At 45.2% G+C, this 26,873-nt stretch overlaps 1 protein-coding gene across 3 annotated transcripts in view; it reads right to left on the minus strand.

Moving 5' to 3' along the window:
• The window catches only part of EXT2 (exostosin glycosyltransferase 2), a 134,019-nt gene that overhangs the window by 87,433 nt on the left and 19,713 nt on the right, over positions 1 to 26,873 (minus strand). For all 3 annotated transcript variants that reach the window (XM_057747959.1, XM_057747957.1, XM_057747958.1), the window contains 3 exons: positions 20,451 to 20,646; positions 18,491 to 18,630; positions 15,605 to 15,698 (listed from right to left, as the gene is read on the minus strand). In XM_057747959.1, coding sequence (XP_057603942.1) covers positions 15,605 to 15,698; positions 18,491 to 18,630; positions 20,451 to 20,646 — 430 coding nt within the window. The remainder of the gene's footprint in view (positions 1 to 15,604; positions 15,699 to 18,490; positions 18,631 to 20,450; positions 20,647 to 26,873) is intronic.

Genomic DNA, 26,873 nt, shown 5'->3' on the forward strand with positions numbered 1-26,873 from the left:
GGACTTTCACCTCTTTGGTCCCCTGAAAGCAGCCCTACGAGGACAAAGATTCACTTCTGATGAAGAAGTGAAGACAGCGGTGCATTTGTGGCTCACAGCTCAGCCTGAAACATTTTTTAATGAGGGAATACGAAAGCTTGTTGACAGATGAACAAAGTGTATTGGAAAGCAAGGAGATTATACTGAAAAATGATGTATGCGTCTTTTCTAAAAGTTAATGAAAATAAATTCTACAGCCAGAGTGCAGATAATTTTTGATTCACCCTCGTAGCTTTCTTCACTCCTAGCATTTTTGTTAACCATCTCTTAACGTCCCCCAGTGTTACCCGCTTTTCCTGGAGCTGAGATGAAGAGGTCTTTACACAGTCCTCCAGGCCATGTCCCCCCAGTATGCCCCCAAGAATTGCTGAAGACCTCTCAATGCCAGCAACAGCCCCAGCCCCATATGAAGAGCTGAATGCATAACAACTTCCCATTTGCACAGCTTATTTCTAGGAGTTCTAGACCTTATTCTTATATCTAAAACCATGAGTCACTGAAAGGTTAGGAAAACAAGCCAAGTACATGGACCAGCACTCAAATTCTATTTTGAAACAGAGCTGGCTGGAAAATTCCCAAAGCCCATATGTAAGCACATGTCATCCATTTCAAAGCAAAGATTTCCTTCTGTTCATCTCCAGCCTCAGTATTTATATTTATGGGGAGTGATTAAAGAATTAACATGCAGTTAGTTCCACATGTAGTTACCAGAGAAAACAGCTCCAGCATATATTCCTTAAGAATCAAGAAAATGTAAGAAGGAGGTCTGAATGATGAGACAACACTGATACTTTCTGATGGCAAGATAGTATGCTCCGTTAAGTTCACAATAGTTTTTAATTAGATAAGGCTTTTTTTCAAAGGCTAATACATATTTATAGGTTCTTTATAAGTTCACGTGGCACCATGTAATATGGTTGATTCCTATAAAGAGTTTAAAAGCCTGAGTTGCCATCAGAGAGAAGATACAGAGAAAGAATTAGAATATGGGACAAAGAAAGGCAAGTGAAGAACGGGGATTTCATATTCCTTCCTTTAAGTCAAGCAATAGGATTTAGAATGGGAGAAGTAAATTTGCAATTAGGTGGAAAACAGAAAATAAAGGCAAGGAGAAGCAACCTATAAACCATCATCAATACAGGAATGTCCCAAAAGACATACTTATCTCAGTGTAAAAGGCAATTGCCCCTGAAGAAAAGGTGGGTAAAGTGAACTTTTTAATCACGTGCCACAAATTCTTCCCAGTCCCAAGCCTGCCACTAAAGCTTTGTAACTACAGGCCATCTACTAGCCTCTAAAAGGTTCACCATCCCCCTTTATAAAAATGAGAAGAATAACAACTAACGCATCGGGTTCCCATGAGGAAGTTCCTAACACAGTACCAGACACAGGAATTAACATAAGTATCAATCATCCCCTTCCCTTTGTCAACTGGCAAGTGTAAGCTCATGACCATACTCACGACCACGGAACAAGACAGCAGTAACAACCAGGCCTGTCTCTTTTGATACCTGGGTACCTGTTAAAAACTCACTTCTGACCCTGCCAGAGTGTCCTTTCCGCTAGGAATTATCAGCAGTGTTCTATTTGAATTCCAGAAAAGCAGAACTCAACAGAGATCATTTGCTCCTTTTCTAAGCTAATGGCATCATAAGTAGAAGGCATTTTCTACTGAATATTCTTAGAATGAGAGGTTTGACTTCTTGCCAAAGAAGCTATACTGAAGTCATCTAATATCCACAGGTCCCTGGATTTGCCTCTCAACACTAAAGCTTTCACTCTTGTTTCTTAGGCTGGAATCCAAGCAGATGTGGAGAGCAATCCATGCTATTTCTCTCTGTTCATGCAAGACCTAGTTTTTTCAGAAGATAGAAAGGATCAAGACGACAGGGAAGAGTGCATCTGGGCTATCTTAAAAGTAGGGCTCATCTGAGCTGGAAGCGCTGGGACTGAACATGTAAGCCCTGTGATGCTTTCACTATACCATCTTCACCATTGATTCAGCTCCCAGACACCAAAGATGGCTTGATTTGCACGTTTTAGCCTTATTCAAAATTAAAATTCTTTCAAAATAGATGCTACTTGGGGCAAGTCAGAAGAAAAAGGGGTAAAAGAGCTTCAAGGTAGGGGAAGACTCCATGAATACTTGTAGGGTATGCACAAATGCTACGATCTCCTGTCCTATGGGAAGCAAGGAGGGACAGAGGAGGAAAAGGGGGCAGCCTGAGTCGTGTTTCTTGACATGTGATAGGCAGCTCCTGAAATAGAAAGCCATAGGTTTCAAGTCTCAGGGGTATCACCTTCAAATACGTTGCGGTTCTAAGGGTGGATCAGTTTTCCCAACTGCGGACACCCTGCTGTGAGGAGAGATCCCAAGCAAAACACAAGCCTCTGACTGGGAGCCTTTGAGGTGGCAGGAGCCATGAGGAGTTCAAAGGCAAGGCCGGCCAATGGCTTGCACCTCCAAGAGCCTAGAGGGTGAAAGGTTACTAAAGCAGGAGCCACTGACCAATAAAACTGTGTTTGGTCAAACCTTCTCAGCAAAGAGGCTAGAGATTCATTTCTGCTGTGCCCCATTTCGGAATTATCCACGCCTCTGAATCCCACTGTTCCCTAGGTCAGATCAGGGACCTTCTTTAGTGATTAGCAGCTGACCAGCCCTCTCTCCAGTTGGGTCCATGGGCTAGCTAAAAGGTGGACTGGAAACCTTTAATCAGGATCTGTCATCAAAAATAAATAAATAAGAGCATGACTTGGGTAAACTAGTTGTAAAGGAATCTGCCCAGGGTGAGATTTCCCATGTCTGCTATACTCAAACCAGGAGAGAGCATAAGTTTGTTTGATCAGAGAAGGTAAATATAAAACAAGCCTCACTGCAACAGGCACACTTGAAAAGCCTACCCCTTTTAATTAAGACACACACACAAGTGTGAAGGGACTGAGGACAGAACCTGAAGGCTCATTTCATCCCATGTCATGCCACATTAGGGCCATGTTCCCCCCTCCCTCTGCTTCCCACACAGTAACAATTCCAGAGGAGGCTGAGGAGCTATTCTTTGGCAGGTTCTTTTTTTCTGGCTGTGAATACTAACTAGCTTGGCAGTCAGCTCACACGGGAGCCCTTTCCCCTGTCCCCACACACTCCCAGAGAAAGAGAAGTTGAGGATAGAGCGGGTCCAGTGCCGTTTATCACTGCTCCAGCTAACCAGAGCCACGTGGGCCCTCTATAAGCTGCCTGTGGCTGGGAAGCTCCGTCTTCTGATCACGTGTTACTAAGACAAGCTCTCCTGTTGATCCTGAGTGGAAACCCAATGTACGCGCCCTAAATCGGGACTCTGAACAGAGGGAGAAGTTTGAAATAGCTACACTCGCTATGTCAGTGGTTCTCATTTTTTTCCCCTGCCCTTTCTTACCCGGAGGATGACATATGCCTACGAGTAGGAACAACTGAGGTTCATCATGGCAAGGACACTCAAGAAAAATTCACGTCCCCATTCCCTACCAGAAAACATTTAAGAATCTGAGTGGGAGCAAGAGGGTTGAAAGAACTCAACCCTCAGTCTGCAGCTTCAAACAAAAAGAAAAACTCAAAGATATCTCTAAAATACAAATGATACATTTATAAGATCATCAAGACCTGGCCAAAACCTGAAAATTAAAAATACTTCAATACATATATGGACTTCAAATACTTGAAGACAAACCACTTGCTCCTTTTAATAAAAAGTTATCTGAAAGATAACCAGTGACCTGCTCACCTCCTATTACTGTCTTATCAAAATGGGAAATAAGTGCACATTTAAATACAACAAATTTGCCTTTCAGTTACACATAGAGAGAGAACAGTACTGCCAGAAACGGTTTACATGGAGCTCCTTCTGCACCAATTTTGGTCTGATTCAGTGTTAAAGGTCTTTAAGTCAAATTAAATGAAACAAGTATTCATAATTGTTGCCTTACATTTCCAAGAACAGTAGCATGGAATTACAAGATTAATTGTGTTATTATAAAATAATCATGCGACTCACGTGGGAGGAAGGGGATATGGGGATATGTATAAATACAGCTGGTTCACTTTGCTGTACAGCAGCAACTGGCACAACAGTAAAGCAATTATACCCCAATAAAGAACTTAAAAAAATGAAATGAAATGAAATAAAATAAAAGAATTAGAAAAAAAATCACGCGACTCCAAACTCTCTCAACCTCTTCAATGCTGAGGGAGATATAAAAATATACAAAAATATATAATAATCTATACTAAGACTTATAAATATAGACAGAAATCTAATGGATCAGTTTGCCCCTTACTGAAGACTTGACAATAGTGAATTCTTTACCAAATGTATCAACACTTGACAATTTACAAGTTACTATTTTGTAAACAAACCTAGATATTTTTCTAAGTAGGTATATAATAAATTCAAACCTGCACTGTTTCTTATAATGGGCAATGATTTCTCAGAAATGCTTCACAAACAGTCCCACCCTCTAGGAAACCAGCCCCAAAGAACCAGACAATCCTTACATAGGCTGCAAATTAATATTGAACACTTTTATTAGAGAGGCCATTTCCTGATGCAATGCCCCATACTGCAGACTCGTTACAAGGGATTAAGCATGGTTAACTCTAGAGACAGCTCTCCAACCAATGCGCAAAGAGGAAACTGACCATTCCACACACCCACACCCCTTGCAAAGGCTGTATGATGAAGACTGTTCGTAATCATATATTTACCAAAAATTTCCAATATACTAAATTATTTGTTAAATATTTTAGTAAGTTTATTAAAATTGTACCAGAAGCAGTAACATCCAGTTCAGTAAACTTCTTAACTAATTATAGGATATCAATTTGTTAGAAATGTACAAAAAAGTAGTTCTGTTGCTTTGGAGTTTGGGGCATTTTATTTTGTTTTCTTGCTTATTCTCCCCACAGGAGCTACACGAGTAATAACACAAACCAGTATTTTTTATTGTTTGCTCAATGAAAATCATCAATCCTAGATCAACAGCTACATAATTTGACTAACTTACTACAAAAATTCCTTGCTTTTGCCTTAACCTCAGGTTAATGACTATTTTAAATTGAACAAACTTGCAAAAGTACTCATGTTCAAAACTATCTGAGAAAGGAAAAATGTGTTTGTGCCAAAAGGGTGCAGAGCAGTTAAAAATATTTGTTCACTGGATCCTGCTTATCTCTCCCACCCTCTTCCTAAAAGCTTTAGTCAGGACAAGAGCAGACAGATACAACGTGGACCCTGAGGGCGTGACGCACACGGCCAGCCCGTTTGGAAGCAAGGCTGGAAAGCTGAAAGCAGGAGGGTGAGGATGCACTTTCTGAAACGCCTGGAAAAGCATTCTGGTCAGGAGATGCCAGAAATTTTGAGGCTCCATCAAGCCACTGGCCTTGGTCCAGGTAATGGTTTTTCCTTGCCCTCAGCTGTCTGCTGCTGGAGTTTTCCAGCAAAGACAGAAAGGAAAAGTGGTGGAGGAAAGGCAGGAGCAGCTTCCAGGCCACCTCTCTGTAACCAAGAGGGTAAAAAGGGCTAAGCACTGCAGGCTGACATTTATAGAGGGCCTGGCGCTTCCACGAAGCACTCTGGGAGGATTACTGGGGGTTAGCAATCTGGTCTAAAAGGGGCAGCGAGCAGACTGATGAAAGTCCCTTTAAATTCGATAACAGCAATGCTGTGGCCACAGAGACAGCGAGCTGGAGCTGGCAGAGACCTGAGAGCAGAGGGCTAGCCAGTCAGACGGCCTTTAGGAAAAAACTACATTGTAAAGCCAGCTCCCCTAGCCCTTCAGGGCAGCCCAACTCGCTGAAAGCACAAACTGCCAAGGGACGGCATTTCTAATCAGGGGGTAAAAATAAAAGCCTTTGGAAAACCTTCCTTGCCTAAGTTTTGCTGCCCTGCCCCCACCAACCAGGAGCAATTTATCCGGCCAAGGGCGAAGTTCCGGACCTGCAAAGGTTAATTACCTTGCTAGTTTTTTACCTCCAAATCACCGCTGTGCTACCCAATCCCTTCTGCCTGGCATTTTTCTTCAATTTTAATATCAGAAGTTTCACACGCCTGCCTGAGCTCCTGGACTCGGCAGAAAGGCCCATATAGCTGTCAGCAAACTGATAAGACCTTTAAAATGACTCCGCAGGGCCTCTTTATAAAGAAGACCCAAAGAAGCCCATAAAGAAAGAGGGCAGGGGCCACGGAAACCAGCCGCTCACACTGTTGTAACGTGGCATTAAAATGAGCTGCAGATTTATGGCAGTGTTTTAGCCCCTGGCCCAAGTCATCTGGGGATGAAGCGCTCGTCTCTGCTCTCCAGCGGGATTTCAGATACGGGATGGAGCTGGCTGGAAAGGGACAGGGGAAGGGAGGCAGAGGGAGCAGGAGGAAGAGAGGAGAGGGGAAGGGAAGCAGCAGAGAACCAGGAAAACCATATAATACAACTCATTCTCCTTTCAGCAGGTGAACAACAGCTATTCCTAAAAAATATCTGACCGGTCCTCGAATTCACATAAAAATTTCCTTTATTTTGAGTACATACCTAGTAAAACTCGAGTTTTCAACTGTTTGCCACCATCCAAATGTCAATTCTGATTTTGACGTTTCTCTTTAAGCTTATTTTTTAATCTTCTAGTTCAAAAAGTGAATAAAATCATGATCTAGCAGAGAACCACGTTAAAAGGGGGGAGAAGACTCAGTACGAAAATTTTTCTCATTGGAAAGGGGAAAAAGTAACAGTATTTTTATTCAAATGTGCCAATGAATTTTTTTTAAGGCCAGCTAGAGAACCACTGATTTTCATAAGCCATCCTGATCCTAACAGAAAAACAGAGAGGTGAACCTCCCTCTATGCCAAGATGTAGAAAGCACACCAGACCCACAGGAATAAATTCTGCTTCAAGTTTCCAAGCCCAGAAGCAAATGCATAATACATCCGTGTTGGTAACTCACTGTGGTTCCTGAAGACCGAGCCCCATACCAGGAGGCTCCCGCCAGTGTTCAAACACAGACTCAGGCGGAGCACACCCAGATGATGGCCAGCAGGCAGACCAGAACCTAGAGGTTTTAAGTAAATGATCTCACTGAATCACTACAACTGCTCTATCGTATCATCACTCCCAGGTCTGAGATAAGAAAATTGATGCTTGGCAAAGTTAAGTAACTTGCCCACACTCACAGAGCTGGTAGACAGATGGCACAGCCTGGGATGGAGACTCAGGTCTCTCCGACTCAAAAGCCCATGTGCTTTCCACTACCCACACTTCTCAAACTTTCCGGACTGGGACCCACACTAAGAAACATATAAATACATTTTATACTGCAACTCACCACACATATACATACAAAAGAAACAAAGGTTTCAGGAAATATTTACCCTTGCTATGTAATAATCTGATATCTTCCTATCATCTTTCATTTTTAAAAAATAAAATGCCAGTCAAGAGCCACTGAACTGACCTCATGATCATGGATGATGACCCTCAGCCCGGAAAACACTGCACTACACGATGTTCTCCTTGCCCCAGAAAATCATCGGCCGGGGTCAGAAAACCTGGCTTCCAGGGCGGCTCAGCTCTGGCCCCAGCAACTCATTTTTCAAGATCATTTGGACTCTAGGGTTTACACGTCATTTATAAAATATGAGAAAAGGGCTGAATAATTTCTAAGGTCCCTTCCAGCGCTTTGATTTTTTTCCCTCCATCTCCTTAACTGGCACTGCTTTCCCCTTTCATCACACATCTTTTCATTACTCTCCACTTGTCACTGACCTTCCCTTCCTTCTAATTCCCTACAAAGTTCTCTGCTGCTGGTATTCCAAGACCCCCTCGGGCTGCTCCACCTGACCTACAGAGTCTTTCCCACAAAAGCCAACCTCTGGGTGGAGGTCAGTACCTCTCAGAGGATCCTCTCTCCCTATTCGAGGCCACCCCGTCGTGAAGCCTCCTTTCACGTCCTGATCCATTCCTGACTCTCCACAGTACAGCCGAGTGACAGCACTTCTGGCCTCTTCATTCATATGTTACTGCAAGTACTCCCCATCGCACCTTGAGGGCCTTTCTTATAGACAGGATCTGTGTTCCTCTCCCCCTTTTTAAAAATCTCCCTCAATATGCCAATACGATTCTAGGAACAAAGCAGGTACTCAATACATATTTATTTGATGGGTTTGCATTATGAAATCAAGGACTCTAATTCTCCTAGATTTAGAGAATATTTAGGTGGGCTGCTCTAGGAAAAGTTGCTAAGCCAATTAAAACTGGCATCACAATACGACAAGTATTTACAGACAGAGCCCCATCCACTACCCGTGATGCTCGCCATGGACAAGGGATGCCAAAGTTGCCAAGGAAAGCAGCTTTGTGGTCTCTCCATCTGGACTGTGAGGGTTTAAATCTCAGAAGCTATACAAAATAACTGCAAATCAGCCCAAACCTTAAAGACAGGGAAATTTACTTACAGGCCCTAGTGCACTATAAATTTGAGACGGTTCTATTAAAATGCTTTTCTTGGCTTCCCATCAGATACTTGGCAAAAGTCTTTTTCCAATAAGATTCTTAATACTAAAGTTGAAAAAAAAAAAAAGTTAAACACATAAAAATGCTCTTCCTTAAGAGTTCCAATTAAATGAGTCCTCATTTTATCCTGCTTTAAACATACATTGACGGGTCTCCTTCACAATATGGATTTATACACTCAGGAAAACTCCAACAGAGTATACAGTGCTACTGAAACAAAATTATGAAGCTCAAAATATCCCGTAATCACACTCTTCCCCAAGGCTCTCCCACTGGCCAAAGAGCCTGGCTTTGTATCAGAACTATGGTTGTCTGTTTCACAGGGAGAACTCCAAGAGTCAGGTCAATGTATTTCGTTGAAGGGTAAGTGATCCACTAACTTTTTTTAGGGCAAGTACGAAAGCAGAGATTGGGAAACAGAGCTTGGAGTGGCCTGTTGGGACCAGAGAGCAGGGGGGTAGGTAGGGAGGCAGGGAATACTTGGCATTTTTTAAAAGCCCTGAGAGTTCAGTTTATGTATATTAAAAAATTTTCAGTTTCACAGTGGGGGGGATAAGAGTGACAGACATTATAATATCAATCCTGGAAATCAGAAGTGAAATCTTTTCCACATTCCTCATAATATATTTCCAGGGGTATGTCCAGTCCCAAATGTCTCAAGCAAATGCTTTTTGGGGAAGACTATCCAATAAACAGTTAGCTTGACTCTGGGAAGCGCATCCTGATTTTTAGCTTCGATCCACGCCACAAAGCTCTATGATTTGAATAAAGTTGTGGGCAGCAAAACAGAGCATGTTCCCTGTCTGTCCCTTATATATGGTGTGGTCTCAGGAGGATCACTTTATGCATCTTTTCTTCAGTCTCCTCACATTAAAATATTCAGATTACACCTCTCACTGCCTATCTCACTGCTCTGTTTAAAGAGTTCGCTTTGTAAACTGTGTGTGCTGGTGGCAGGGGAGGGAGGGAGAAATGGACACAGACTGCTACGCAGCTGTCAATGGACACAACAGTCAAGCCACCAGCACAGGGAACCCCCAGAAAACACACCCATCTGGGCTGCTGAGGCTTCTAGACATCCGAGGGTTTACACCTTTAAGTGGATCACAAAACACTTTTAAAAAATAAAAACAAATAATTTATATAGAAAACTTTATAAAATATTTTACATGAAAGCCATTTTTTTTAATATATATATGCTAAACAAAATTTAAACCTTAACTTAAAGATTGCAGGGTATCACCAAGAGTAGCCTTTTCTGTATTTCCTCTATTTTAAGATGCCCCATCAGTAACAGCTTCAAGGGGACAACATAGAAACTATGTTCAATGTTCAAAGTGACTGAGACTCATCTGGATGCCAGAAATCCAAAATATGAAAAACAAACACGTGCATACTTCTTTGAACTGAGGAATTCGGCCATCTTACAATGACACACCCAGGATATCGTGAAGTGATATACGTGTAGCATTTGATGTAAGCCTTTAAGATGGAGAATCTTCAAGATATACGCTGTCTGCCATATATCCCAAGTGCTGAGAGTTCTATCTTTAAAACAGGTTTTCCATCTTCTCTATTCATGCCTGACTGGCAGAGGACCCATCTCACAGACCCTCACTTGCAGTCTTTCTCTCCTTCAAATCTATGACTTCTACACTACCATGGCTGCGGAGAGCGGATAATTGAATCACGTGTAAGTAGGATACAACAGCAGCCTCCTGCAGGGGCTGTCCCCTGAGTAAGGTGCACGAACGCTGGTGGACAGGCACACACACTCACTGTTCTGTGGTCTTGTCTGCTCTCTCCTCTAACACAGCTACGCCTAACTACAGTCCTGCTGGGTGAGGGTACCACATTTTCTTCAACAGAAGTGTTCTTCTTCCTAATCAGCCCATTATATCTTCAAGTACTCATCCGCAGCAGTGATATTTGGTATGCTTAGCAGGAAAATACGAAGGCAGACTGAGACGGGTCAGCGTAATAAACTGAAAAGAAACTGACATTTTCACTTAGCCAAGCGTTAAAGGAAAGGGAGCAAAGAGATGCTGAACGTTTCTGCCACCTCAAAGGCTCCCAGTCAACTGAGTACAAAGAAGAGTTCAAAGGCACGGCAGGCTCCTGACTTCCACCTCCTAGTGTGGCTGAGGTTAGAGGTCACTGCTGGTGGAGCCACTGACCAATAAAAGAATGTTTGGAAACTCCACTCAACAGATAAACTGGGGATCCATGTACCCCTCCCTCCCTACCCACACAAACATTTCTAACTGTACAGCCCAGTGTCTGCTCAGCCTTCTGACACCCAGACTGCTTTCTCTTCCACTGCGATTCAAAGGGAGACTGGGGACGTGAATGCTCCATCTGACTACAGAAAAACACTTGGCTGCGTACTTCTTCCTGCCCTCCAGTATGAGAAAGACGGCTGATGGGACTCTCCATATTTAAGGCTTACATTAAATGCTACCTCCCCAATAAAGCTGCCCCTAACAGCTTTAACCCACACTTCCTCCCACTGCAGACCGCCAACATCCTTTGGAGAATCTGCACCACCCTGTCAGCTTTCTCTGGGCTGATACCCACCTATCCCCATGATGGCTGTCAGGCCTTTGTGGGTGGGGGTCACAGGTTTTGTGTTATCTCCCATCATCTCCCCTTGGTGGGAAAAACATAATTAGGGCTTCACTAAATTAATTAACTAGTTAATTTAGTTCATGGGACAATAAAAGGCTGACTGTTAGCTTGGCTTTATACTGCTATAACTATTAACCTCTACTAATTGAAGGAACTGGTTTTTAACTTAATTACAAAAAACCCTATAAGCCACCCCAGCTCTTCCAAAGCCACATATGCCGGCGCTGCTGCGTGCTGGGCTTCAGGGGTAGATAACGCAGATGCAGGCAGCACTTCAAAAATCTTAGCTGAACTCCAGCTCTTCAGGTTCTAGCCCTGCACTGAACTTTATGGCTTTCACTATCGCATCTAACGTCAGGAGGAAAACGTAATTACGTTTCCTTGTCAGGCAGGTGCATCCTAACTCCCAAGTCACGTTAAGGACTTTCACCTTATGTTCATCGATCAGGTTATAGCCCCTGAACTCTAAGCTGCAAAAGGTTACTGCAATACCTTCATCACCAAGATCCCATCCCACACCTCTGGGGTCAATGCAGAAACTCTGGCTCTATCCCGTCACAGGAAAGCGGAATCCTGCGCTAAGTGCAGGAGGACGATGTCAGTGTAGCTCATGGCACTTAGGACTTCCTGGAAACAGTAAAATACGCAAAAGGAAAACAACTCACTTAAAAGTGGATGGAGCCCTCTGCTGGCTACAGCTGTCTGTGCAGCCCCTTGAGCCGGTTCTGAGCTGCTCAGCAAGAAAATCAGACCCCCTTGTTCCTCAGTCTCAGCTCATTCTAACAAGATCAACCAGCGGTTCTAAGGTATCAACTCCTGACACAACAGGTTTTCCCCTAAAAGTTTATGCCTGTCTTACAAAAAGACTCAAATTTGACCTCCCTAAAGAGAATTCACTAAGGTATAAAAACTTCCCAGAACCAAGTGTTTGCTGTTTTTTCAGTTACTCCTGCCAAGGTCACATTAAATCAATGGAGGGTACACAGAAGGCAAAATAACCACCATATTCTGGAAAGAACAAAAGAACCGTCTCTAACCTTAGAGAGAGGACACATTAACTATCAATAGAAAAGTGGTTTCCAGTCACAGCAATTGTGCCCCATGGGAGGCACTTGGCAATGCCTAGAGACATTTCTGGTGTCACAGTTTGGGAGACAGATGTGCTACTGGCATCTGCTAGCTGAACACAGGCATCGCTCAGATCCATCTGAGAACTGCTTCAACCAGATAACCTCACCTCCAGCTGAGATCAGTCCAGTCGAGACACCTGAGGTTTCATTGTGGGGACGCAGAACGTGCAGAGAAAGGGTAGCAGGACTAACCGGGGCATGGCAGAGGAGTGCAGCAGGTCTGAAGGCAGCACAGAGAAAAGGGGCGTCAGCAGGCAGGAGGGAGGTCTGGAACGGGAGGCAGGAAAGTAGCAAGACCACCTTTATTCTGCAAGGTGACATAACGCAGGCTATTCACCACCAGAGACAGCAACTGGCCCTCCTGACAGGAGGTGGTCATGGGAAGGAGGTGACCACTTAATTACTAATGCTGTCAAGGACAAGAGTTTCACAGCGGTTTTTTTTTTTTTTTTTTTTTTTTTTTTATTTCTTGTTTTATTTATTTTTTTGGGGGGGGTACACCAGGTTCAATCATCTGTTTTTATCACAGCGGTTTTTAACAGCTGAATGGAACATGAGAGATGATCTAGCCAACACCTTGATTTCATAAATGAGGAAAGGAAAGTCCCAGGAGCTCTGGTAACTTGTCATGGTTGTACAATTAATAGGGACAGACCCAGAGCTCAAACCCAAGTCTTCTGACTCTAAGAGTCTTCTGAACCCAAATAACCTAAAAGTACACTGTTTTAAGTAACCTTTAGTCACCTCGTCTCGACGGTTCTATGATTCCAAGCCTGTCACAGGAAAGACTGGCCAGGCTCATCTCAGATGTGTGGTTCCAAGCCAAGCTCCTGGGGAACAAGGTCATTCTGTGAGCCGGCCGTGGGTGCTCTGCTCTGAGAACTAAGTGATTTTCTTTCCCACACAAAGGTGGTGGGGTGGAGAAGGTAACTGGACAGAATTTGCTTATTTTTAGCTCCCCAGTGTTTTCTTAGCCTTTTAGACTAAATCTAGTAAAAGATATCTGATTTAGCAGATGATTCCCTGTTTAATTATGTTAACAAATCAAGATCCATAAAAAGAAACAGAAAGAGCATAAACACCAGGGCCCTTCAAGGAGCATCTTCTTCCACATGAACCACAGGTTTAGGTCAAGACTGTGGAGATCTCTAGGCTGATTTTCTAACTCATGACAACTCAGATGAGGTCAGCAGTTGAGTAACGGGGAAACCCAGAAACTTAAAACGAACATGGGTGTGCTATGAAAAGACTACAGGGAGGCTAAATTCAACCTTTGATTTGTTTTCAAATCAGAACGCCAAAATGTTTTACAGATGAGGTTACTGAGGTCCAGAGAAGACAGATTCCTGGCCAAGGGCACAGAGTTAGTGACCGGCCAAGCTGGCATTCAACACAGGCAGTCTGGGGTCAGACCTACAGACTTAATTACTGTGTGACATGCCATCTCCTCGGTTTAAGAAGCTCGGAACCAAAATAGAGAGGTGGCCTGACCATATCCACTAACTCCCTCCTAAAATCCTAAAGTGACAATTAAGGGGAATTTTTTTAAATTAAGGCACAACCACTCAAAGATAAAGAGAACGGGGGAGGAGATAACATTAACAAAGTGTGGAAGCAGGAAAGCAGAAGGAGAGGTGGTAGTTGACGCTACAGGCCCAAGAGACTGCATCCTAGATCAGCTGAGAGAAACCTGAGTTCCGCCGCAGAAACTCAGGGGAAAAGGCAGAGTTCACAGCAGGAAGACAGATGGAAAATGTATTTAAGAAGCAGTTAGAAGCCCAGAATCCCTGCCCACTGCACACAGCCAGGTGAATGCCCTGCCCTCACCCAGACAGAGGCCTGAGGCTCGGTCCTGGGACAAGGTTAGATACCAGGGTGCAGAGGGAGGTTACATGCTCAATGCTGAGAGCCCTCCAAACCTCTTCTCTGGCTCATCACCTACACAGATAATTTTGATAAAAATAAAAACTTGTAAAAATCCACTGAAAGAAAAAAAGAACTGGAGAAAACCATAATCCAAAAGGATACATGCACCCCCCTCAACGTTCACTGCAGCACTGTTTACAACAGCCAAGACATGGAAGCAACCTAAACGTCCATCGATAGAGGAGTGGATGAAGAAGATGTGGTACATATATACCATGGAATATTACTCAGCCATTAAAAAGAATGAAATAATGCCATTTGCAGCAGCATGGATGGACCTACAGATTATCATACTAAGTGAAGTCAAAGAAAGACAAATATCATATGATATCACTTATATGTGGAATATAAAAAAATGGTACAAATGAATTTATTTACAAAACAGAAATAGAATCACAGATGTAGAAAACAAACTTACGGTTACCGGGGGGAAGGCAGGGAAGGGATGTATTGGGAGAGTGGGACTGACATATACACACTACTATTCATAAAACAGATAACTAAATAAGGACCTCCTGTATAGCACAAGGAACTCTACTCAATACTCCGTAATGACCTACGTGGGAAAAGAATCTAAAAGAGTGGAAATATGTATATGTATAATTGATTCAATTTGCTGTACAGCAAAAGCTAACACAATACTGTAAATCAACTATACTCCAATAAAAAAAAAAAACAAAGAAATAGAAACAACATGCACAGTACCGATACTGGGATAGTCTTTTTTTCATTTTTTAACTCATTTCACATTTAAGTCCAACTAAATTTCTTTCAGGAGAGAGAGGGCAGCAGGACTAAACGGGACACGTGGTGGATGCGTTAGACAGTGGAGAGCAGCCCAGGGGAAGGGGCGTCAGAAGGTGGATGAGAGACCTGGGAGGGCATACCTGTTCTGGGGAAGAGGAGGGCATCCCTTAATCATGAGGGCTGCTGAGGGGGGACCCAGGCCAGCTGATACCACAACACTCTGAAGGTCAAAGCTGCTCAGAAGCATCACCTTGAAACATGCTGGCTTCCACGGCCAACTCAGACACCAGAACCCTCACCTGCTATGTAAACCACCTTCCAGAGATGGGTAGCTCTGCGTCCTGAACACACTGCTGACGTGTGACCCTCGCGTCACAGCAGGCTTACCTCAGGAGCGTTTCTGAATCTCTGATAGTTATTATTCCAAACCTTACCTGATGCGGCTCCCTAACACTGTTTTCCTCTTTTAAGTCTGGTTGGTCGACACAGTGGAGGAAAATACCCCACTCCCACATTCAGCAGCTGTCACTCTGTATCCAAGCAGCCAAGGCCACCCTTTCACGTCACCCATGCCCCCTCCGCAGCAGGGCTGCCTGCCCCTTACCTGTCTCTGCATTTCTTCAGTCTGTCTTTGGGGGATGCTGCGCAGAATACTGTACACATCTGACATCTTTTCTTCTGGCACGACCACAGATGCTCTAGGGACAAGAGCAAAACAACCGATGTACGTACAGCCCCGTCCAGAGAGCACTGCTGCGTACACACCTGTGTAATTCTCACAAGCAGAAGCAACAACGCCCCAAACCTCCCTCAGCCCCACAGCCCATGCAGTGAGGAGTCCTTCTTCCTTCCCCCTTTCTCAGGGCCGACCAGCTCAAAGGAGCTCCCACCAGCTCCCTCTCTCGCCCCGTCACCACTCTATTCATCTCCCGTCCTCTGTCTGCTCCCCACTGTGCTCCAGCCACACAGGTACCCTCTCAGTCTCCTGAACACACCACACTCTGCCCAACCACAGGGCCTTTGCATGTCCAATTCTGCCTAGCCGGTCCACTCTCCTTCACTCTTACTGCCTGCTCTAAATTAACAGTGACTTCTCCTGTAGCTATATTCCCCAATTCATCCATTTCTTCCGCATATATCTACTGAGTCCCTACTATATGCTAGGTCCTGGCAACACAACAGTGAACCAATCAGACAAGGAAGGCCAGGGAGTGAGAGAACCTGGGGAATGACCAAGGGATGAGCATTCTAGGCAGAAGGAACAATAAGCAACAGGCCCTGAGGAAGCAGGGTGTCAGGAATGTTCCAGCAACAGCAAGGAGGCCAGCGCGGCAGGAGCACAGTAAGGAAGGTGGAGAATACCAGGCAATGAAGAAACAAGGGAGAGAGGGTCACAGCAAAGCCTCTGCGGCCTTGCAGGCCATTTAAGGACTTGGGCTTTCACTGAAATAGAAAGCCACAGAAGGCGTCAGGAAAGCACGGCATGGTCTGGTTATGTTCCGACAGGATCATTCTGCCTGAGGTGTTAGAACAAACCACAGGAAGCAGGAGCGGGAGCAGGGAGAACAGCTGGAGCCCACTGCCACGGTCCCGGCAAGGGACATTAAGAGGGAGGAAGTGCTGGAAGTGACGTGGGGATGCAGCCGGCAGGACGTGCTACCAGATTAGAGACGGCGGGTAAGGGGGAGGGGGCTCGGTGACCACTTAGCTTCATGGATTCAGCAGGCTTTGTCATTATAATTGGATAAGCTAATTTATTAAAATCTGAAACCCCCTCCACCCACTGGCCCAGTCCATGAGGATGGACCCAAGCCTGGTCCCACGCATCAGCATGTCCTGTGCACCTGGCATATCGCCCAGCACACACAGCACTTAATAGATACTTGCTGAATAAGTAAATGACTTCTACCATGCAGATGGGAAAACTGAGGCTCAAGAAAAGATTAAATGACTTGCCAAGATCACAAAGCTAGCCAGTAACAGAGCTGGTTATCTGAATCCCAGCCTTTCGGCTTTAAATCCGGAGCCCTTCCACCACTTACCCATAATCACAACTACCCAGGCACATCTAGATCCTCATAGGAATGAATATGTTTTCAGACTCCGCTCAGGGTCACTGCCTCTGACGAGCCCTCCCCAACCCCACGGCCAGCAATGTTATGTGTCTCCTCCTCCCTCTCCGAGCATCCGGCCCAGCCAGGGCTGCATCTCAGCACTGCATCTGGGCATCACTGGCCTACCTATCTATCTCCCACACTGGACTAGGAGCTTCTCGGAGGCAAGACTTGACCCTGATCATCTCTGTATCCCCATACTCAACACAGTACCTGGCAAAGAAAGGGCGCTCAATACATATTGCCACTGATGAATAAGGGACTGGAAGCGGCTCATCACTTCTCCAGGACAGAGAGAATCACACACCTCCTCCTCCAGGCTAAACGGGACTCCGTCCCTGTTCTGGGCTTCCATAGCCCCTCTGCGTGCATCTGTTACAGTGTTTTTCACACAATATTATAATTGTGGGTTTGTATTCCCCACTAGATTCTCACCTCCTTAAGAGCAGAGCCTGTATTGTTCACAGTAAGCTTTCTAATAAATGTGAGATAAATGAACGTACACATGAATGAATGCTACTTAAATTGCTCAAATACCTGCAGTGACCACACTTGAACATAGTATCAAAAGAGGCGGGAGAGGAGAAAGCAATTACGCATTTGAGGCAAAGACAAGCCTGAGAGGTATATACAAAAGGAACTCATTTTCAAAATCCTTTAACCTCCAAAGCCCTGGGGAAATGAAACAAGAGACAAGCTGACTATTCCATTAAGCACAGCACTGACAGCCATAGCCAGGCAGGACCCACGCGTGTCCATCTGTCCACTGGGAGTGTTTCTAAGCTTTCACCTGTGTGCAGGTGCTCTGCCCCCAGGCAGTACTTTATGCAAATTCAACAGATTCTAGAGCAGTGGTTCTCAACTGTGGCTACAAATCAGAATCACCAGGTGAGCTTTAAAATTCCTGAGGACAAGGCCCAGGTATGTGTTTAAAAGTTCTCCAAGTGAGTATACTCTAGTCATAGCTGAGAACCACTGCTCTAGGTCAAGGGTAAATGTTTTCTTCTGAAGAACCAGATAGTAAATATTTTAGGTTTTGCAGGCCATGTAATCTCTGCCATTTTAAACCATAGTACTCACCTCTGTCAGTGTAGCTCAGAAACAGCCAGAGATCATGTGTAAATGAGTGGGTGTGCTGTGATTCAATAAAACTTTATTTACAAACACTGGCAGCCTGCCATATTTGGCCCAAAGGCCTCAGTTGGCCAACCTCTGCTCCAGGCCAATGGGCTAACTCTCCTTATGGAAAATAAGGCAAAAACAGTCTAAAGGAGTAGTTCTCAGATCAAGCGATGTACTACAGTTGCTGGGGGGACTTTTAAAATCTCATCCATGCAGGACCCCTTGTGTGAAGTTTATTGGAAGGTAATACCCACCTCTTCCAGTCAAGAACTTCAGAGAAAGGCAAAACGTAGGCGTCTGCAATGATAACCGGGACACAGCCGGCCCGCAACACGTCACTCAGTACTGCCTGGCCCAGCCGAGCTCCGCGAAGGACCACACAGAAAGTAGCCTCCTGCAGGAACACAGGCAGAGGGAGGGGATTACATACCAGTGTCGCTGAGCCACTTCCTCTGATCCCTGCAGACCCCGAAGTTCTCTTGAGGGCTGCAGCCAAGCAAAACCGAACATGCTAAAGGATGACAGCTCACACCAGGAAGACTGAAACGCGCAGGTGGCTGCCGTGTTCTGGGTTTCACTCGTCAGGGGCACCGCAACGCCTCCACTGCCGGCACTCGGCAAATGTTCACAACCCACGTCCACGTCTTCCTCTAGACACTCAACAGCATGACTTCCCACGGGCTGGACTCCTTCAGCCCTAGTGTGCTATGTACACACGCTGTGGCGCAGTGGCTGCGCAGCGCTCAGAGTACTTACCTCTGCCTACCCCGGAAAAGAATGACTTCGTCTGGGCGTAACCATCTTTCCAGAGGACTCCCTAAACAGAGAGTACCAAATCTCCTTTCGTCCTTCTACTCCCCATGGCACTGAGCAGTGTGCTTTGCATACAGAAGACTTTCATCTCCTGAATGCAATGCCTTTCAAAACACGTTAACACAGATATGTTCTATTTATAAACAATACACTGAACAAAAAGCAAAATCTCAAAAAATTTCTTTCTCCTTCACTCCCTCAAACCCACTCAATGTGGGGCACATTTGGGAAAATGAGAGATGTACAGAAGAAAAAACAGTTGCAATAAGTCAACCAAAATAAGAAAAGACCCTATCTCTAATATTCACTTTCTCCCAGTTTTTTTTTTTTTTGCCTCTTCAGGAGAAAAATAAAAAACAAAAACACTGTTTAATCTTTAAAGCTAGAGAAAAAGAAAGGTCAGAAAAAACATGAAGAAACTCAATATGCCAAATTCCTCTGGGGATAAATGAGAAAGCAGCAAGAGTGGAGAAAGGGCATCCGTCATGGTGCCTGGAGGTGCAGGTGGACAGCTCAGTCGGCCCTGAAGAGTCAGCGTCCAGATGTGGACACACGTGCTGATAACCGTTTTTCCTGTCTAGACAAAGGTTACTATAAATACTCCTGCTCACATCACCACTGTTATCAGTCAGACATTCCAGAGGAGATGCAACACTTTTTAAGAGAAAGTATTTTAACAATCTCAGCATGGGCCAGTTCTCATTGGAGATTTAAAAAAAAAAAAAATCACACCAGCTTCTTGATATTTCTCCTTGAACTATCCTGTCTGTATTTTAAATAGTTAAATGAACAAAACTCAATTTCTTCTTTCCTGGCCTCTAGGCCCTTGGAGTGTGAAACATCCTGCTTATAAAACACCCCCAACCTCCAAAGGACTGCTCTGCTTCTGGTTATAGAAGTCCTGCCACCTCCACAATACCAGTAGGACAGGCTAAGGGGCGGCAAAAACACCAAGAGACAAAACGGTAACAAAAATAAAAACCTCCCACTCCCAGGAAAAGCTGACCGCGGACTTGTGGGCTGGCAGTCAGAGGACACGAGATGCACCTTAAAGAAGGAAGTCTCTCGGGGCTGGATTATGAATACAGGGATAAAAGCAAAATACACACACCTACTCTGACGGTGTGGCTTCTCTGGAAATCTATGGGATTTGTGCTTTTGCAGTACGATGAATATCTGAAAGCAGGAGGAACACTCAGAGACCAAGCAGCTTTACACAAACAGTACACAGACTCCAGAGGTCCCAGAGGTCCATGGCTGCGGTGAAGAGCAGCCCGTGTCTTCCTCTCCCCTTGGGGAGCTCTGCCAGCTGCACGTGGGAAACACCCGTTTGTTGGGGTCAGTTTCACCTCGTGGACGTGACCTGTGCCGAGCCCTGAGAGGGGGCTGGGCGGGACTCACCTGCAGCACCTGCGGGTAATCGAAGACCTGGTGCTGGTGGCAGCGCTTTCGGACGGCGGGAACACCCTCAGAGAGGTTGGTGCACTTGTCCAGGACCAACACTGCCTCTCCGTGTCTGGCCTCGAGGGCGGCCAGCTCCTCTCTGTACTCAGGATGCAGAGCCACCTGGGACGACAGGAGGAAGTACCGCCGTGGCCTATGAAGGAGAAAACGAGGGACTGGGACCTCGCAGCAGCTGTGTGAGTCACGCTGAGACCAACTTTGATATTAAATTTACAGCAACATGCATTTTCTCACCCGTCTTCATTCACATCCTTGACTTAATTATATTCTGTAGCATGGCTGAATATTTAAAATATTACATACTCTAAGAAAGTATGTAATCATACTTTAATCATGCCATCATTAAAGATTTCATTTGGGAGGACTTCCTAGGTGGCGCAGTGGTTAAGAATCCACCTGCCAACGCAGGGGACACAGGTTTGAGCCCTGGGCCGGGAAGATTCCACATGCCACAGAGCAACTAGGCCCATGTGCCACAACTATTGAGCCTGCACTCTAGAGCCCATAAGCCACAACTATTGAGCCTGTGTGCTGCAACTACTGAAGCCCAAGCGCCTAAAGCCTGGGCTCCACAATAGAAGCCACTGCAATAAGCCCACGCACCACTATGAAGAGTAGCCCCCACTCACCGCAACTACAGAAAGCCCAGGTGCAGCAATGAAGACCCAGCACAGCCAATAAATAAATAAATAAATAAATTTATTTAAAAAAAAAAAAGATTTCACCTGGGAAAAGCTTTTAATGTTTTGAGGAAATGCTTATAATATGCCGAGCTTAGGAAGCATGCTTTAAATATGTGTGAATGTGTGTGTGTAAAAAGAGAAGCTGACTGACTGGTCGATTATTTGGAAGAACATCAAATATTATCATTAATTCTATCTGAGTTCTCTGCTCTGAAAAGGAACTGAGAGCGGGCTGCAACCTTCAAACAGGAAAACAAGTGGTCTTAACAGGCAGCACTGGCATGAAAGCAGAATAGATGAAAGACTGCTTCCCACGGCTGAGTGGCAGCCTATGCTATGGGGGAGCTCAAGGGAAAGACAGCCCCCATCCTCAAGGCCACATGGATTCAGGAAGACCAAACTGGTCACTGAGAACAAATGGAAAAAACCATCTTCCCTAAGGGGTAGAACCAGTCTTCACATTTGGATAGCAAGGATGCTTAAAAGAAAATGAAGCGTAAGAATGATTTCTAAGAATCTAGTGCCATTTAAATCTTCAAGAGAGACAAAATGCGAACACAAAGTTAGTAAGTCAGGAGTTGGGGGAAGATTCTGGGGAGACCAGATGGTAGGTAATTCCCTCCTGGAACGCAAGATTTCCACAAGGCAAAGAGGTTACAGAGCCTAAACACCACAAAGGCTGAGGGGCCAGCAGGGATCACTGTCAAAGAATGGAATAATATAAAGCAGGTTCCAGAAGAAATGAAACCCCCATCAGACCTAGAAGTAGGACTCACTTAAATCTACCTCAAAGTGGTACAGACCAGGGAAAATACTGAAGATACGCTGCTCTAGGCAATGCCACCAGGGGAGCTAACAGGATCTGGGTTCTCTCTCAGTGCATAAGAAAGAACCCAAATCCTATAGCCTCAACCACCCCCACCCCCTTTTCTTCTTGCTTTGGGGAGAAAGAAAGGGTTATTGTTTTATTTTTCTTTCATTTCTCAGGCTTATTTGGAGGCTCCAGCTGGAGTTCACCTTACACACCCACCCATGGCTGGATGTGAAAAATAATCATCCTCTAACTGAGAAGGTGTCATCTTTAACAAGCATTAAGCTCCATGCCCAAAAGACACAAAGCAGTGAGTGAGAAGGTAAACACTCTCCCCACCAGCAGCAAACAGCAGCACACACCATAGCCAGACAGCTCTCAAATCCTCAGAACCCTTTCTTCTGGTCATTCCTTTCCACAGTGAACTAAAAGCAAAGGGCACTGCCCACACCACAGGTAGGAAAGAAAGGGACAAGCAGATTCCCTAGAACTTCACTGTCCAACAACAGTTAGCCACATCAAACCATTTATGTCTATTAAAACTTAAAATCTAGTTCCTCAGGCACTTTAGCCACATTTCAAGTGCTCAACAGCCATACACGGCCAGTGGGCACCTGACAGCACAAATACAAACCATCTCCTTCCCGAAAGTTCTGAGAGAGCTGCCCTGGACGGTAGTGCAGACCCAGAGCCCGGGCAGGGGCAAGCAGAAGTAAGAAAGGCATGGGGGCTTCCCTGGTGGCGCAGTGGTTTAGAATCCGCCTGCCAATGCAGGGGACACAGGTTCGATCCTTGGGCCGCGAAGATTCCACATGCCATGAAGCAACGAAGCCCGTGCGCCACAACTACTGAGCCTGTGCTCTAGAGCCCGTGAGCCACAACTATTGAGCCCATGTGCCACAACTACTGAAGCCTGTGAGCCTAGAGCCCGTGCTCTACAGCAAGAAAAGTGACCACAACAAGACGCCCGCACACCGCAATGAAGAGTAGCCCCCGCTCACCATAACTAGAAAAAGCCCGTGTGCAGCAAGGAAGTCCCAACACAGCTAGCCTATCAATCAATCAATAGAAAGAAAGACATGGAACAGCAGCCCGTCAGGGAGACAGTTTGGATCAGCTGTACAGACTAGTTTCTCTCATCCTGGACAACATCCCCCTAAGTTACATTTTATTAAACAATACACTGGATATTTATAACCAAAAGTATTCCTTCTAGCCACTGAAACAGACTCATGGATCCTACTCCCAGCCCTGAGCCTCAATCATTTTTCTTTTGTAAAAGCATTAATTTTCAGAGGGATGACTTTGATGGGAAGATCACATATAGGGAGCACTCAGTTCATCTCAAAGTGAAGACCATCTTCATTCAAAGTATTTCTTGTAATCAAACTTGCTTGTTTAAACAGGAGGAAGATTTACAGTCAAACTCTCAAGACAAGCATGGAAACCACCTTCACACATCTGAAAATGAAAGACTCGTGAGGTGGTGAGGTTTTCTTTTTATTACAAATCAGAAAACTTTTCAATAAGAAGTTATAGTAACAATGCGTATGTTAAGCTAGAGCTAAACGGCCTCTAAAGGTCTTTCCAATTCCCAAGACACTGGTTCTACAATGGGTGTCATAGAGCGAGGGGACTTTGCTGGATGTTTCTGGAGATTTTCTATTTAAGTAAAGCTGCTAACATAAAACTGGTGCCCCAGGCTGCCTAGAATAAGAATAGACATGTTGGTATCCAAGGGGATGTCCATTCAGGAGGGTGTAGAGTGTTGGAGTCCTGGAGGAAAGGTGTTTCTGCCCGGGGTGGGGGGCACGGTGGCCCACCCACAGGGAGTGCTGAAGCCCTAGTGGCGGAAGAGCAGGAAGGCAGCCTGGCACAGAATACAAGATGCCTAGAAGAGGTACTGGGGAAGGGGCAGAGGCAGTTACAGCCTCCCAGCACGGGATGCCGAGACCAAGTGAGGGTAGGAGGGCATCTGGGCAGCCCAGGGGAATGTCAGAGGCTGGGCGGGCTGAAAGGGTAGAGGACAGGGTGATGGCAAGAGTAGCATCACTCTACGTCAGGGAGTCAGACCCAAGAAGGGTGAGGAGGGTATCTGTCCTGGGGTGAAGAGGGGGAGCAGGAGCACAACATGGGGGTCAGAGTCTGAGTGGGGGTGGAGAGGGCATCTGTGCAGTGATGGGGGCCAGTGGCAACAACAGAATTCCAAGAAGGTTGATCAAGTAAGTGAAGATACTGAGGACAAGGGGAGCCCGAATTCTCGCTGTCAGAGAAGGGAATTACAAATATGCAAAGAGAAGGAATTCCCTGGCAATCCAGTGGTTGGGACTCCGCCCTTTCACTGCCGAGGGACCAGGTTCGATTCATGGTCAGGGAACTAGGATCCCACAGGAGGCGCAGTGGGCGGGAAAAAATACACACATACATTCATATATATATACATATATATATATATGAAGAGAGAGAAAACCAGAATGCCCTTGGGTGTTGGATGGAACTGGAGATACTGACAGGAATGTAAGGTTTTCCATACATGTAGACACAGAGAGAGAGAGATCCATTACATAGACAGAGAAATAAATACAGATGCTAACAAGTGGTGCTCAAAGAAACTCTTGGGTAAAGAAAGACTCTGGGTTGGATTTCACTGTTAAGAAACACAGTTCTATTTCAGACACTCAGTCATCAGGCTCCCTGGGTCCCCACCTACCACTACCATTTTCTACATAAATGTGCAGATGTGAACAAGAGTCTAAAAAGGTCCCCCCTGCATGCATGCTGGCTCTCCCTGACCTGGCAGATGGCTGGTTGATGGAGTGGGCCCATTTTAGTTTTAAGCAAACAAAATCTTAAGGTGGATTTGTTTTTCTTTCAAGGACTAAAATTACCAGCTATGACTTTCATGTTTCCTCCCAGCAGTGCTGATATTGAAGCTTCAGTAAAATCATGCTGAGAACTCAAAGTTTCCCTCAATAGTAACAGTTGTAAACTCCCAATTTAGTTCCTTTTAGAGAGAAAATGACAAGAACTCCAGCTGAGGCCAACACAGCTGTGAGAATAAGCTATCAATAGCAACAATCCTCAGCTTCCCATTGAAAAATATTGAGAGAGATGTAAAATAAAAATAAAAACAAAGCTCTTGCTACTCTATGCAGCCCTCAAGAGATGTGGGAATTCCCTTAAAAAGCAACTCTCACAAAGAGCAACACACCCCAAATGTTGTCATGAGGTCACCCACTCTGCCTTCTCCCCAAGTCCCTAGAAAGTGTGATGAGTCTGGAGCCTATCTTTCCTTTTTTTTTTCTTCAGAGGGAGAGGAGTGTTTTTTGTAAAAGAAACACCACAACTGCAGGGCCAAACTGCAAAACCAACGGGGAAATGGAGAGGGCAGGTCCAAGCAGGGTGGAAAAATCTACCACTTGGCCAGCAGGTGGAGGACCACGCCCATCGCAGCCTTTGGTGTCCCACTGCTGCCCCTGAAGATCGACTGCTACTCTATCCAGTTCCTGAACCTCAGAACTTTAGAAATCAGCTGCAAACTTAAACCATCTAAAGAATCTTAATTTCAGCCTAATTATATATAAAAATTAGAAATTAAGTTACCAAGAAAATACCACTGATAGAGCAGCCTGTAAATCTTTGAAACCATCCTTTGAAGGTAATTTTTACTGTTCAGAGTGGTTTGCTCTCCTTTGTTTCATTTTCACTGAATATTTTCCTTTCAGTATGTTTTCTTCCCTGGATTAAGTCTGAAGGGAAGAGACAGTCCTAACCCATTATAAGAGAGCTAGATTACACTCGAGAGATTAGATGATAAAGAGTTCAGTTAGAGTCGTCTTAAGAAAGAAGCCCAGAGGCAGCCGAGCCAGCCTGCCAGACGTGATCCTCACCTGCTTACCCTGCTCTCGCCTGGGCTTTCTTGGCAGCAGCATGGCTGACATGTGAACCCAACGATTCTTTGTTGTGAGCAGCAGCCCTGGGTATCGCAGAGGGTTAGCAGCATCCCCAGCCCCCACCCACTAGATGCCCACAGCACCCTGTGCAGAACCGAATTAACACAGCAGGCCGGATGCCTCTCTTTTTTGAAAGGCTGCCCCTTGGCTGGTGCACCAAACTTTGATTTGGGGGGACAACTGTAGAAGGGCTCGCTGGGCCCAAACTGTACAAACAGCAGGGTTTCTGCTGAACCCCTGCTTTCCTCCTGGGAGCCTGGAACCACGCACAGCACGCACCAGGCAGAGACTGCCCACGGGGCTCGTTCCCAATAACACCCAGGGCACCGAGTCTCTAACAAGTGTCCCTGGTGGGCGACATTTCACATGGCTGTCACAGCTTGGTGCGTGGGGAAGCAAGCCTCTTCTGTGTGATGCCAAGGGGAGAGCACCCTTCCAAGCTTGCCCCTGGTTTCCCTGGACTTCACCCCAGGTACCTTTGCCCTCTGGGGACTGTGATTTACATACTTTTGCTGTAATAAATCATAGCCACGAGTGTGACTACACAGTGGAACTTCTTTCAGGCAGAGCAAATTTTTATAGACAGTGTGTAAAGCTCAGGTGAGCTTGAAATATTTCTCTACCATTAGGCAAGTGCAAAGAAAGACTGAATGGTTCACAAACTTGTTGCTTAGATCATCTTTGTGGACTTTCCTCTGTTAGTGGATTCCCAGAGTTGACTTATTTTATTATCTTTCAATTGAGATATAATTCATATACCATAAAAGTCACTCTTTCAAAGTGTACAATTCAGTGTTTTTTGGTATAGTCACAAAACTGTACAACTATTGTCTAATCATTACTGTCTAATTTCAGAACACTTTCAGCATCCCCCAAAGAAACCCAGTACCTTTTAGCAGTCACTCTCTATCCC

Source organism: Hippopotamus amphibius, chromosome 9 (assembly GCF_030028045.1).
Source record: "Hippopotamus amphibius kiboko isolate mHipAmp2 chromosome 9, mHipAmp2.hap2, whole genome shotgun sequence".
In the NCBI taxonomy this organism is placed as follows: domain Eukaryota; kingdom Metazoa; phylum Chordata; class Mammalia; order Artiodactyla; family Hippopotamidae; genus Hippopotamus; species Hippopotamus amphibius.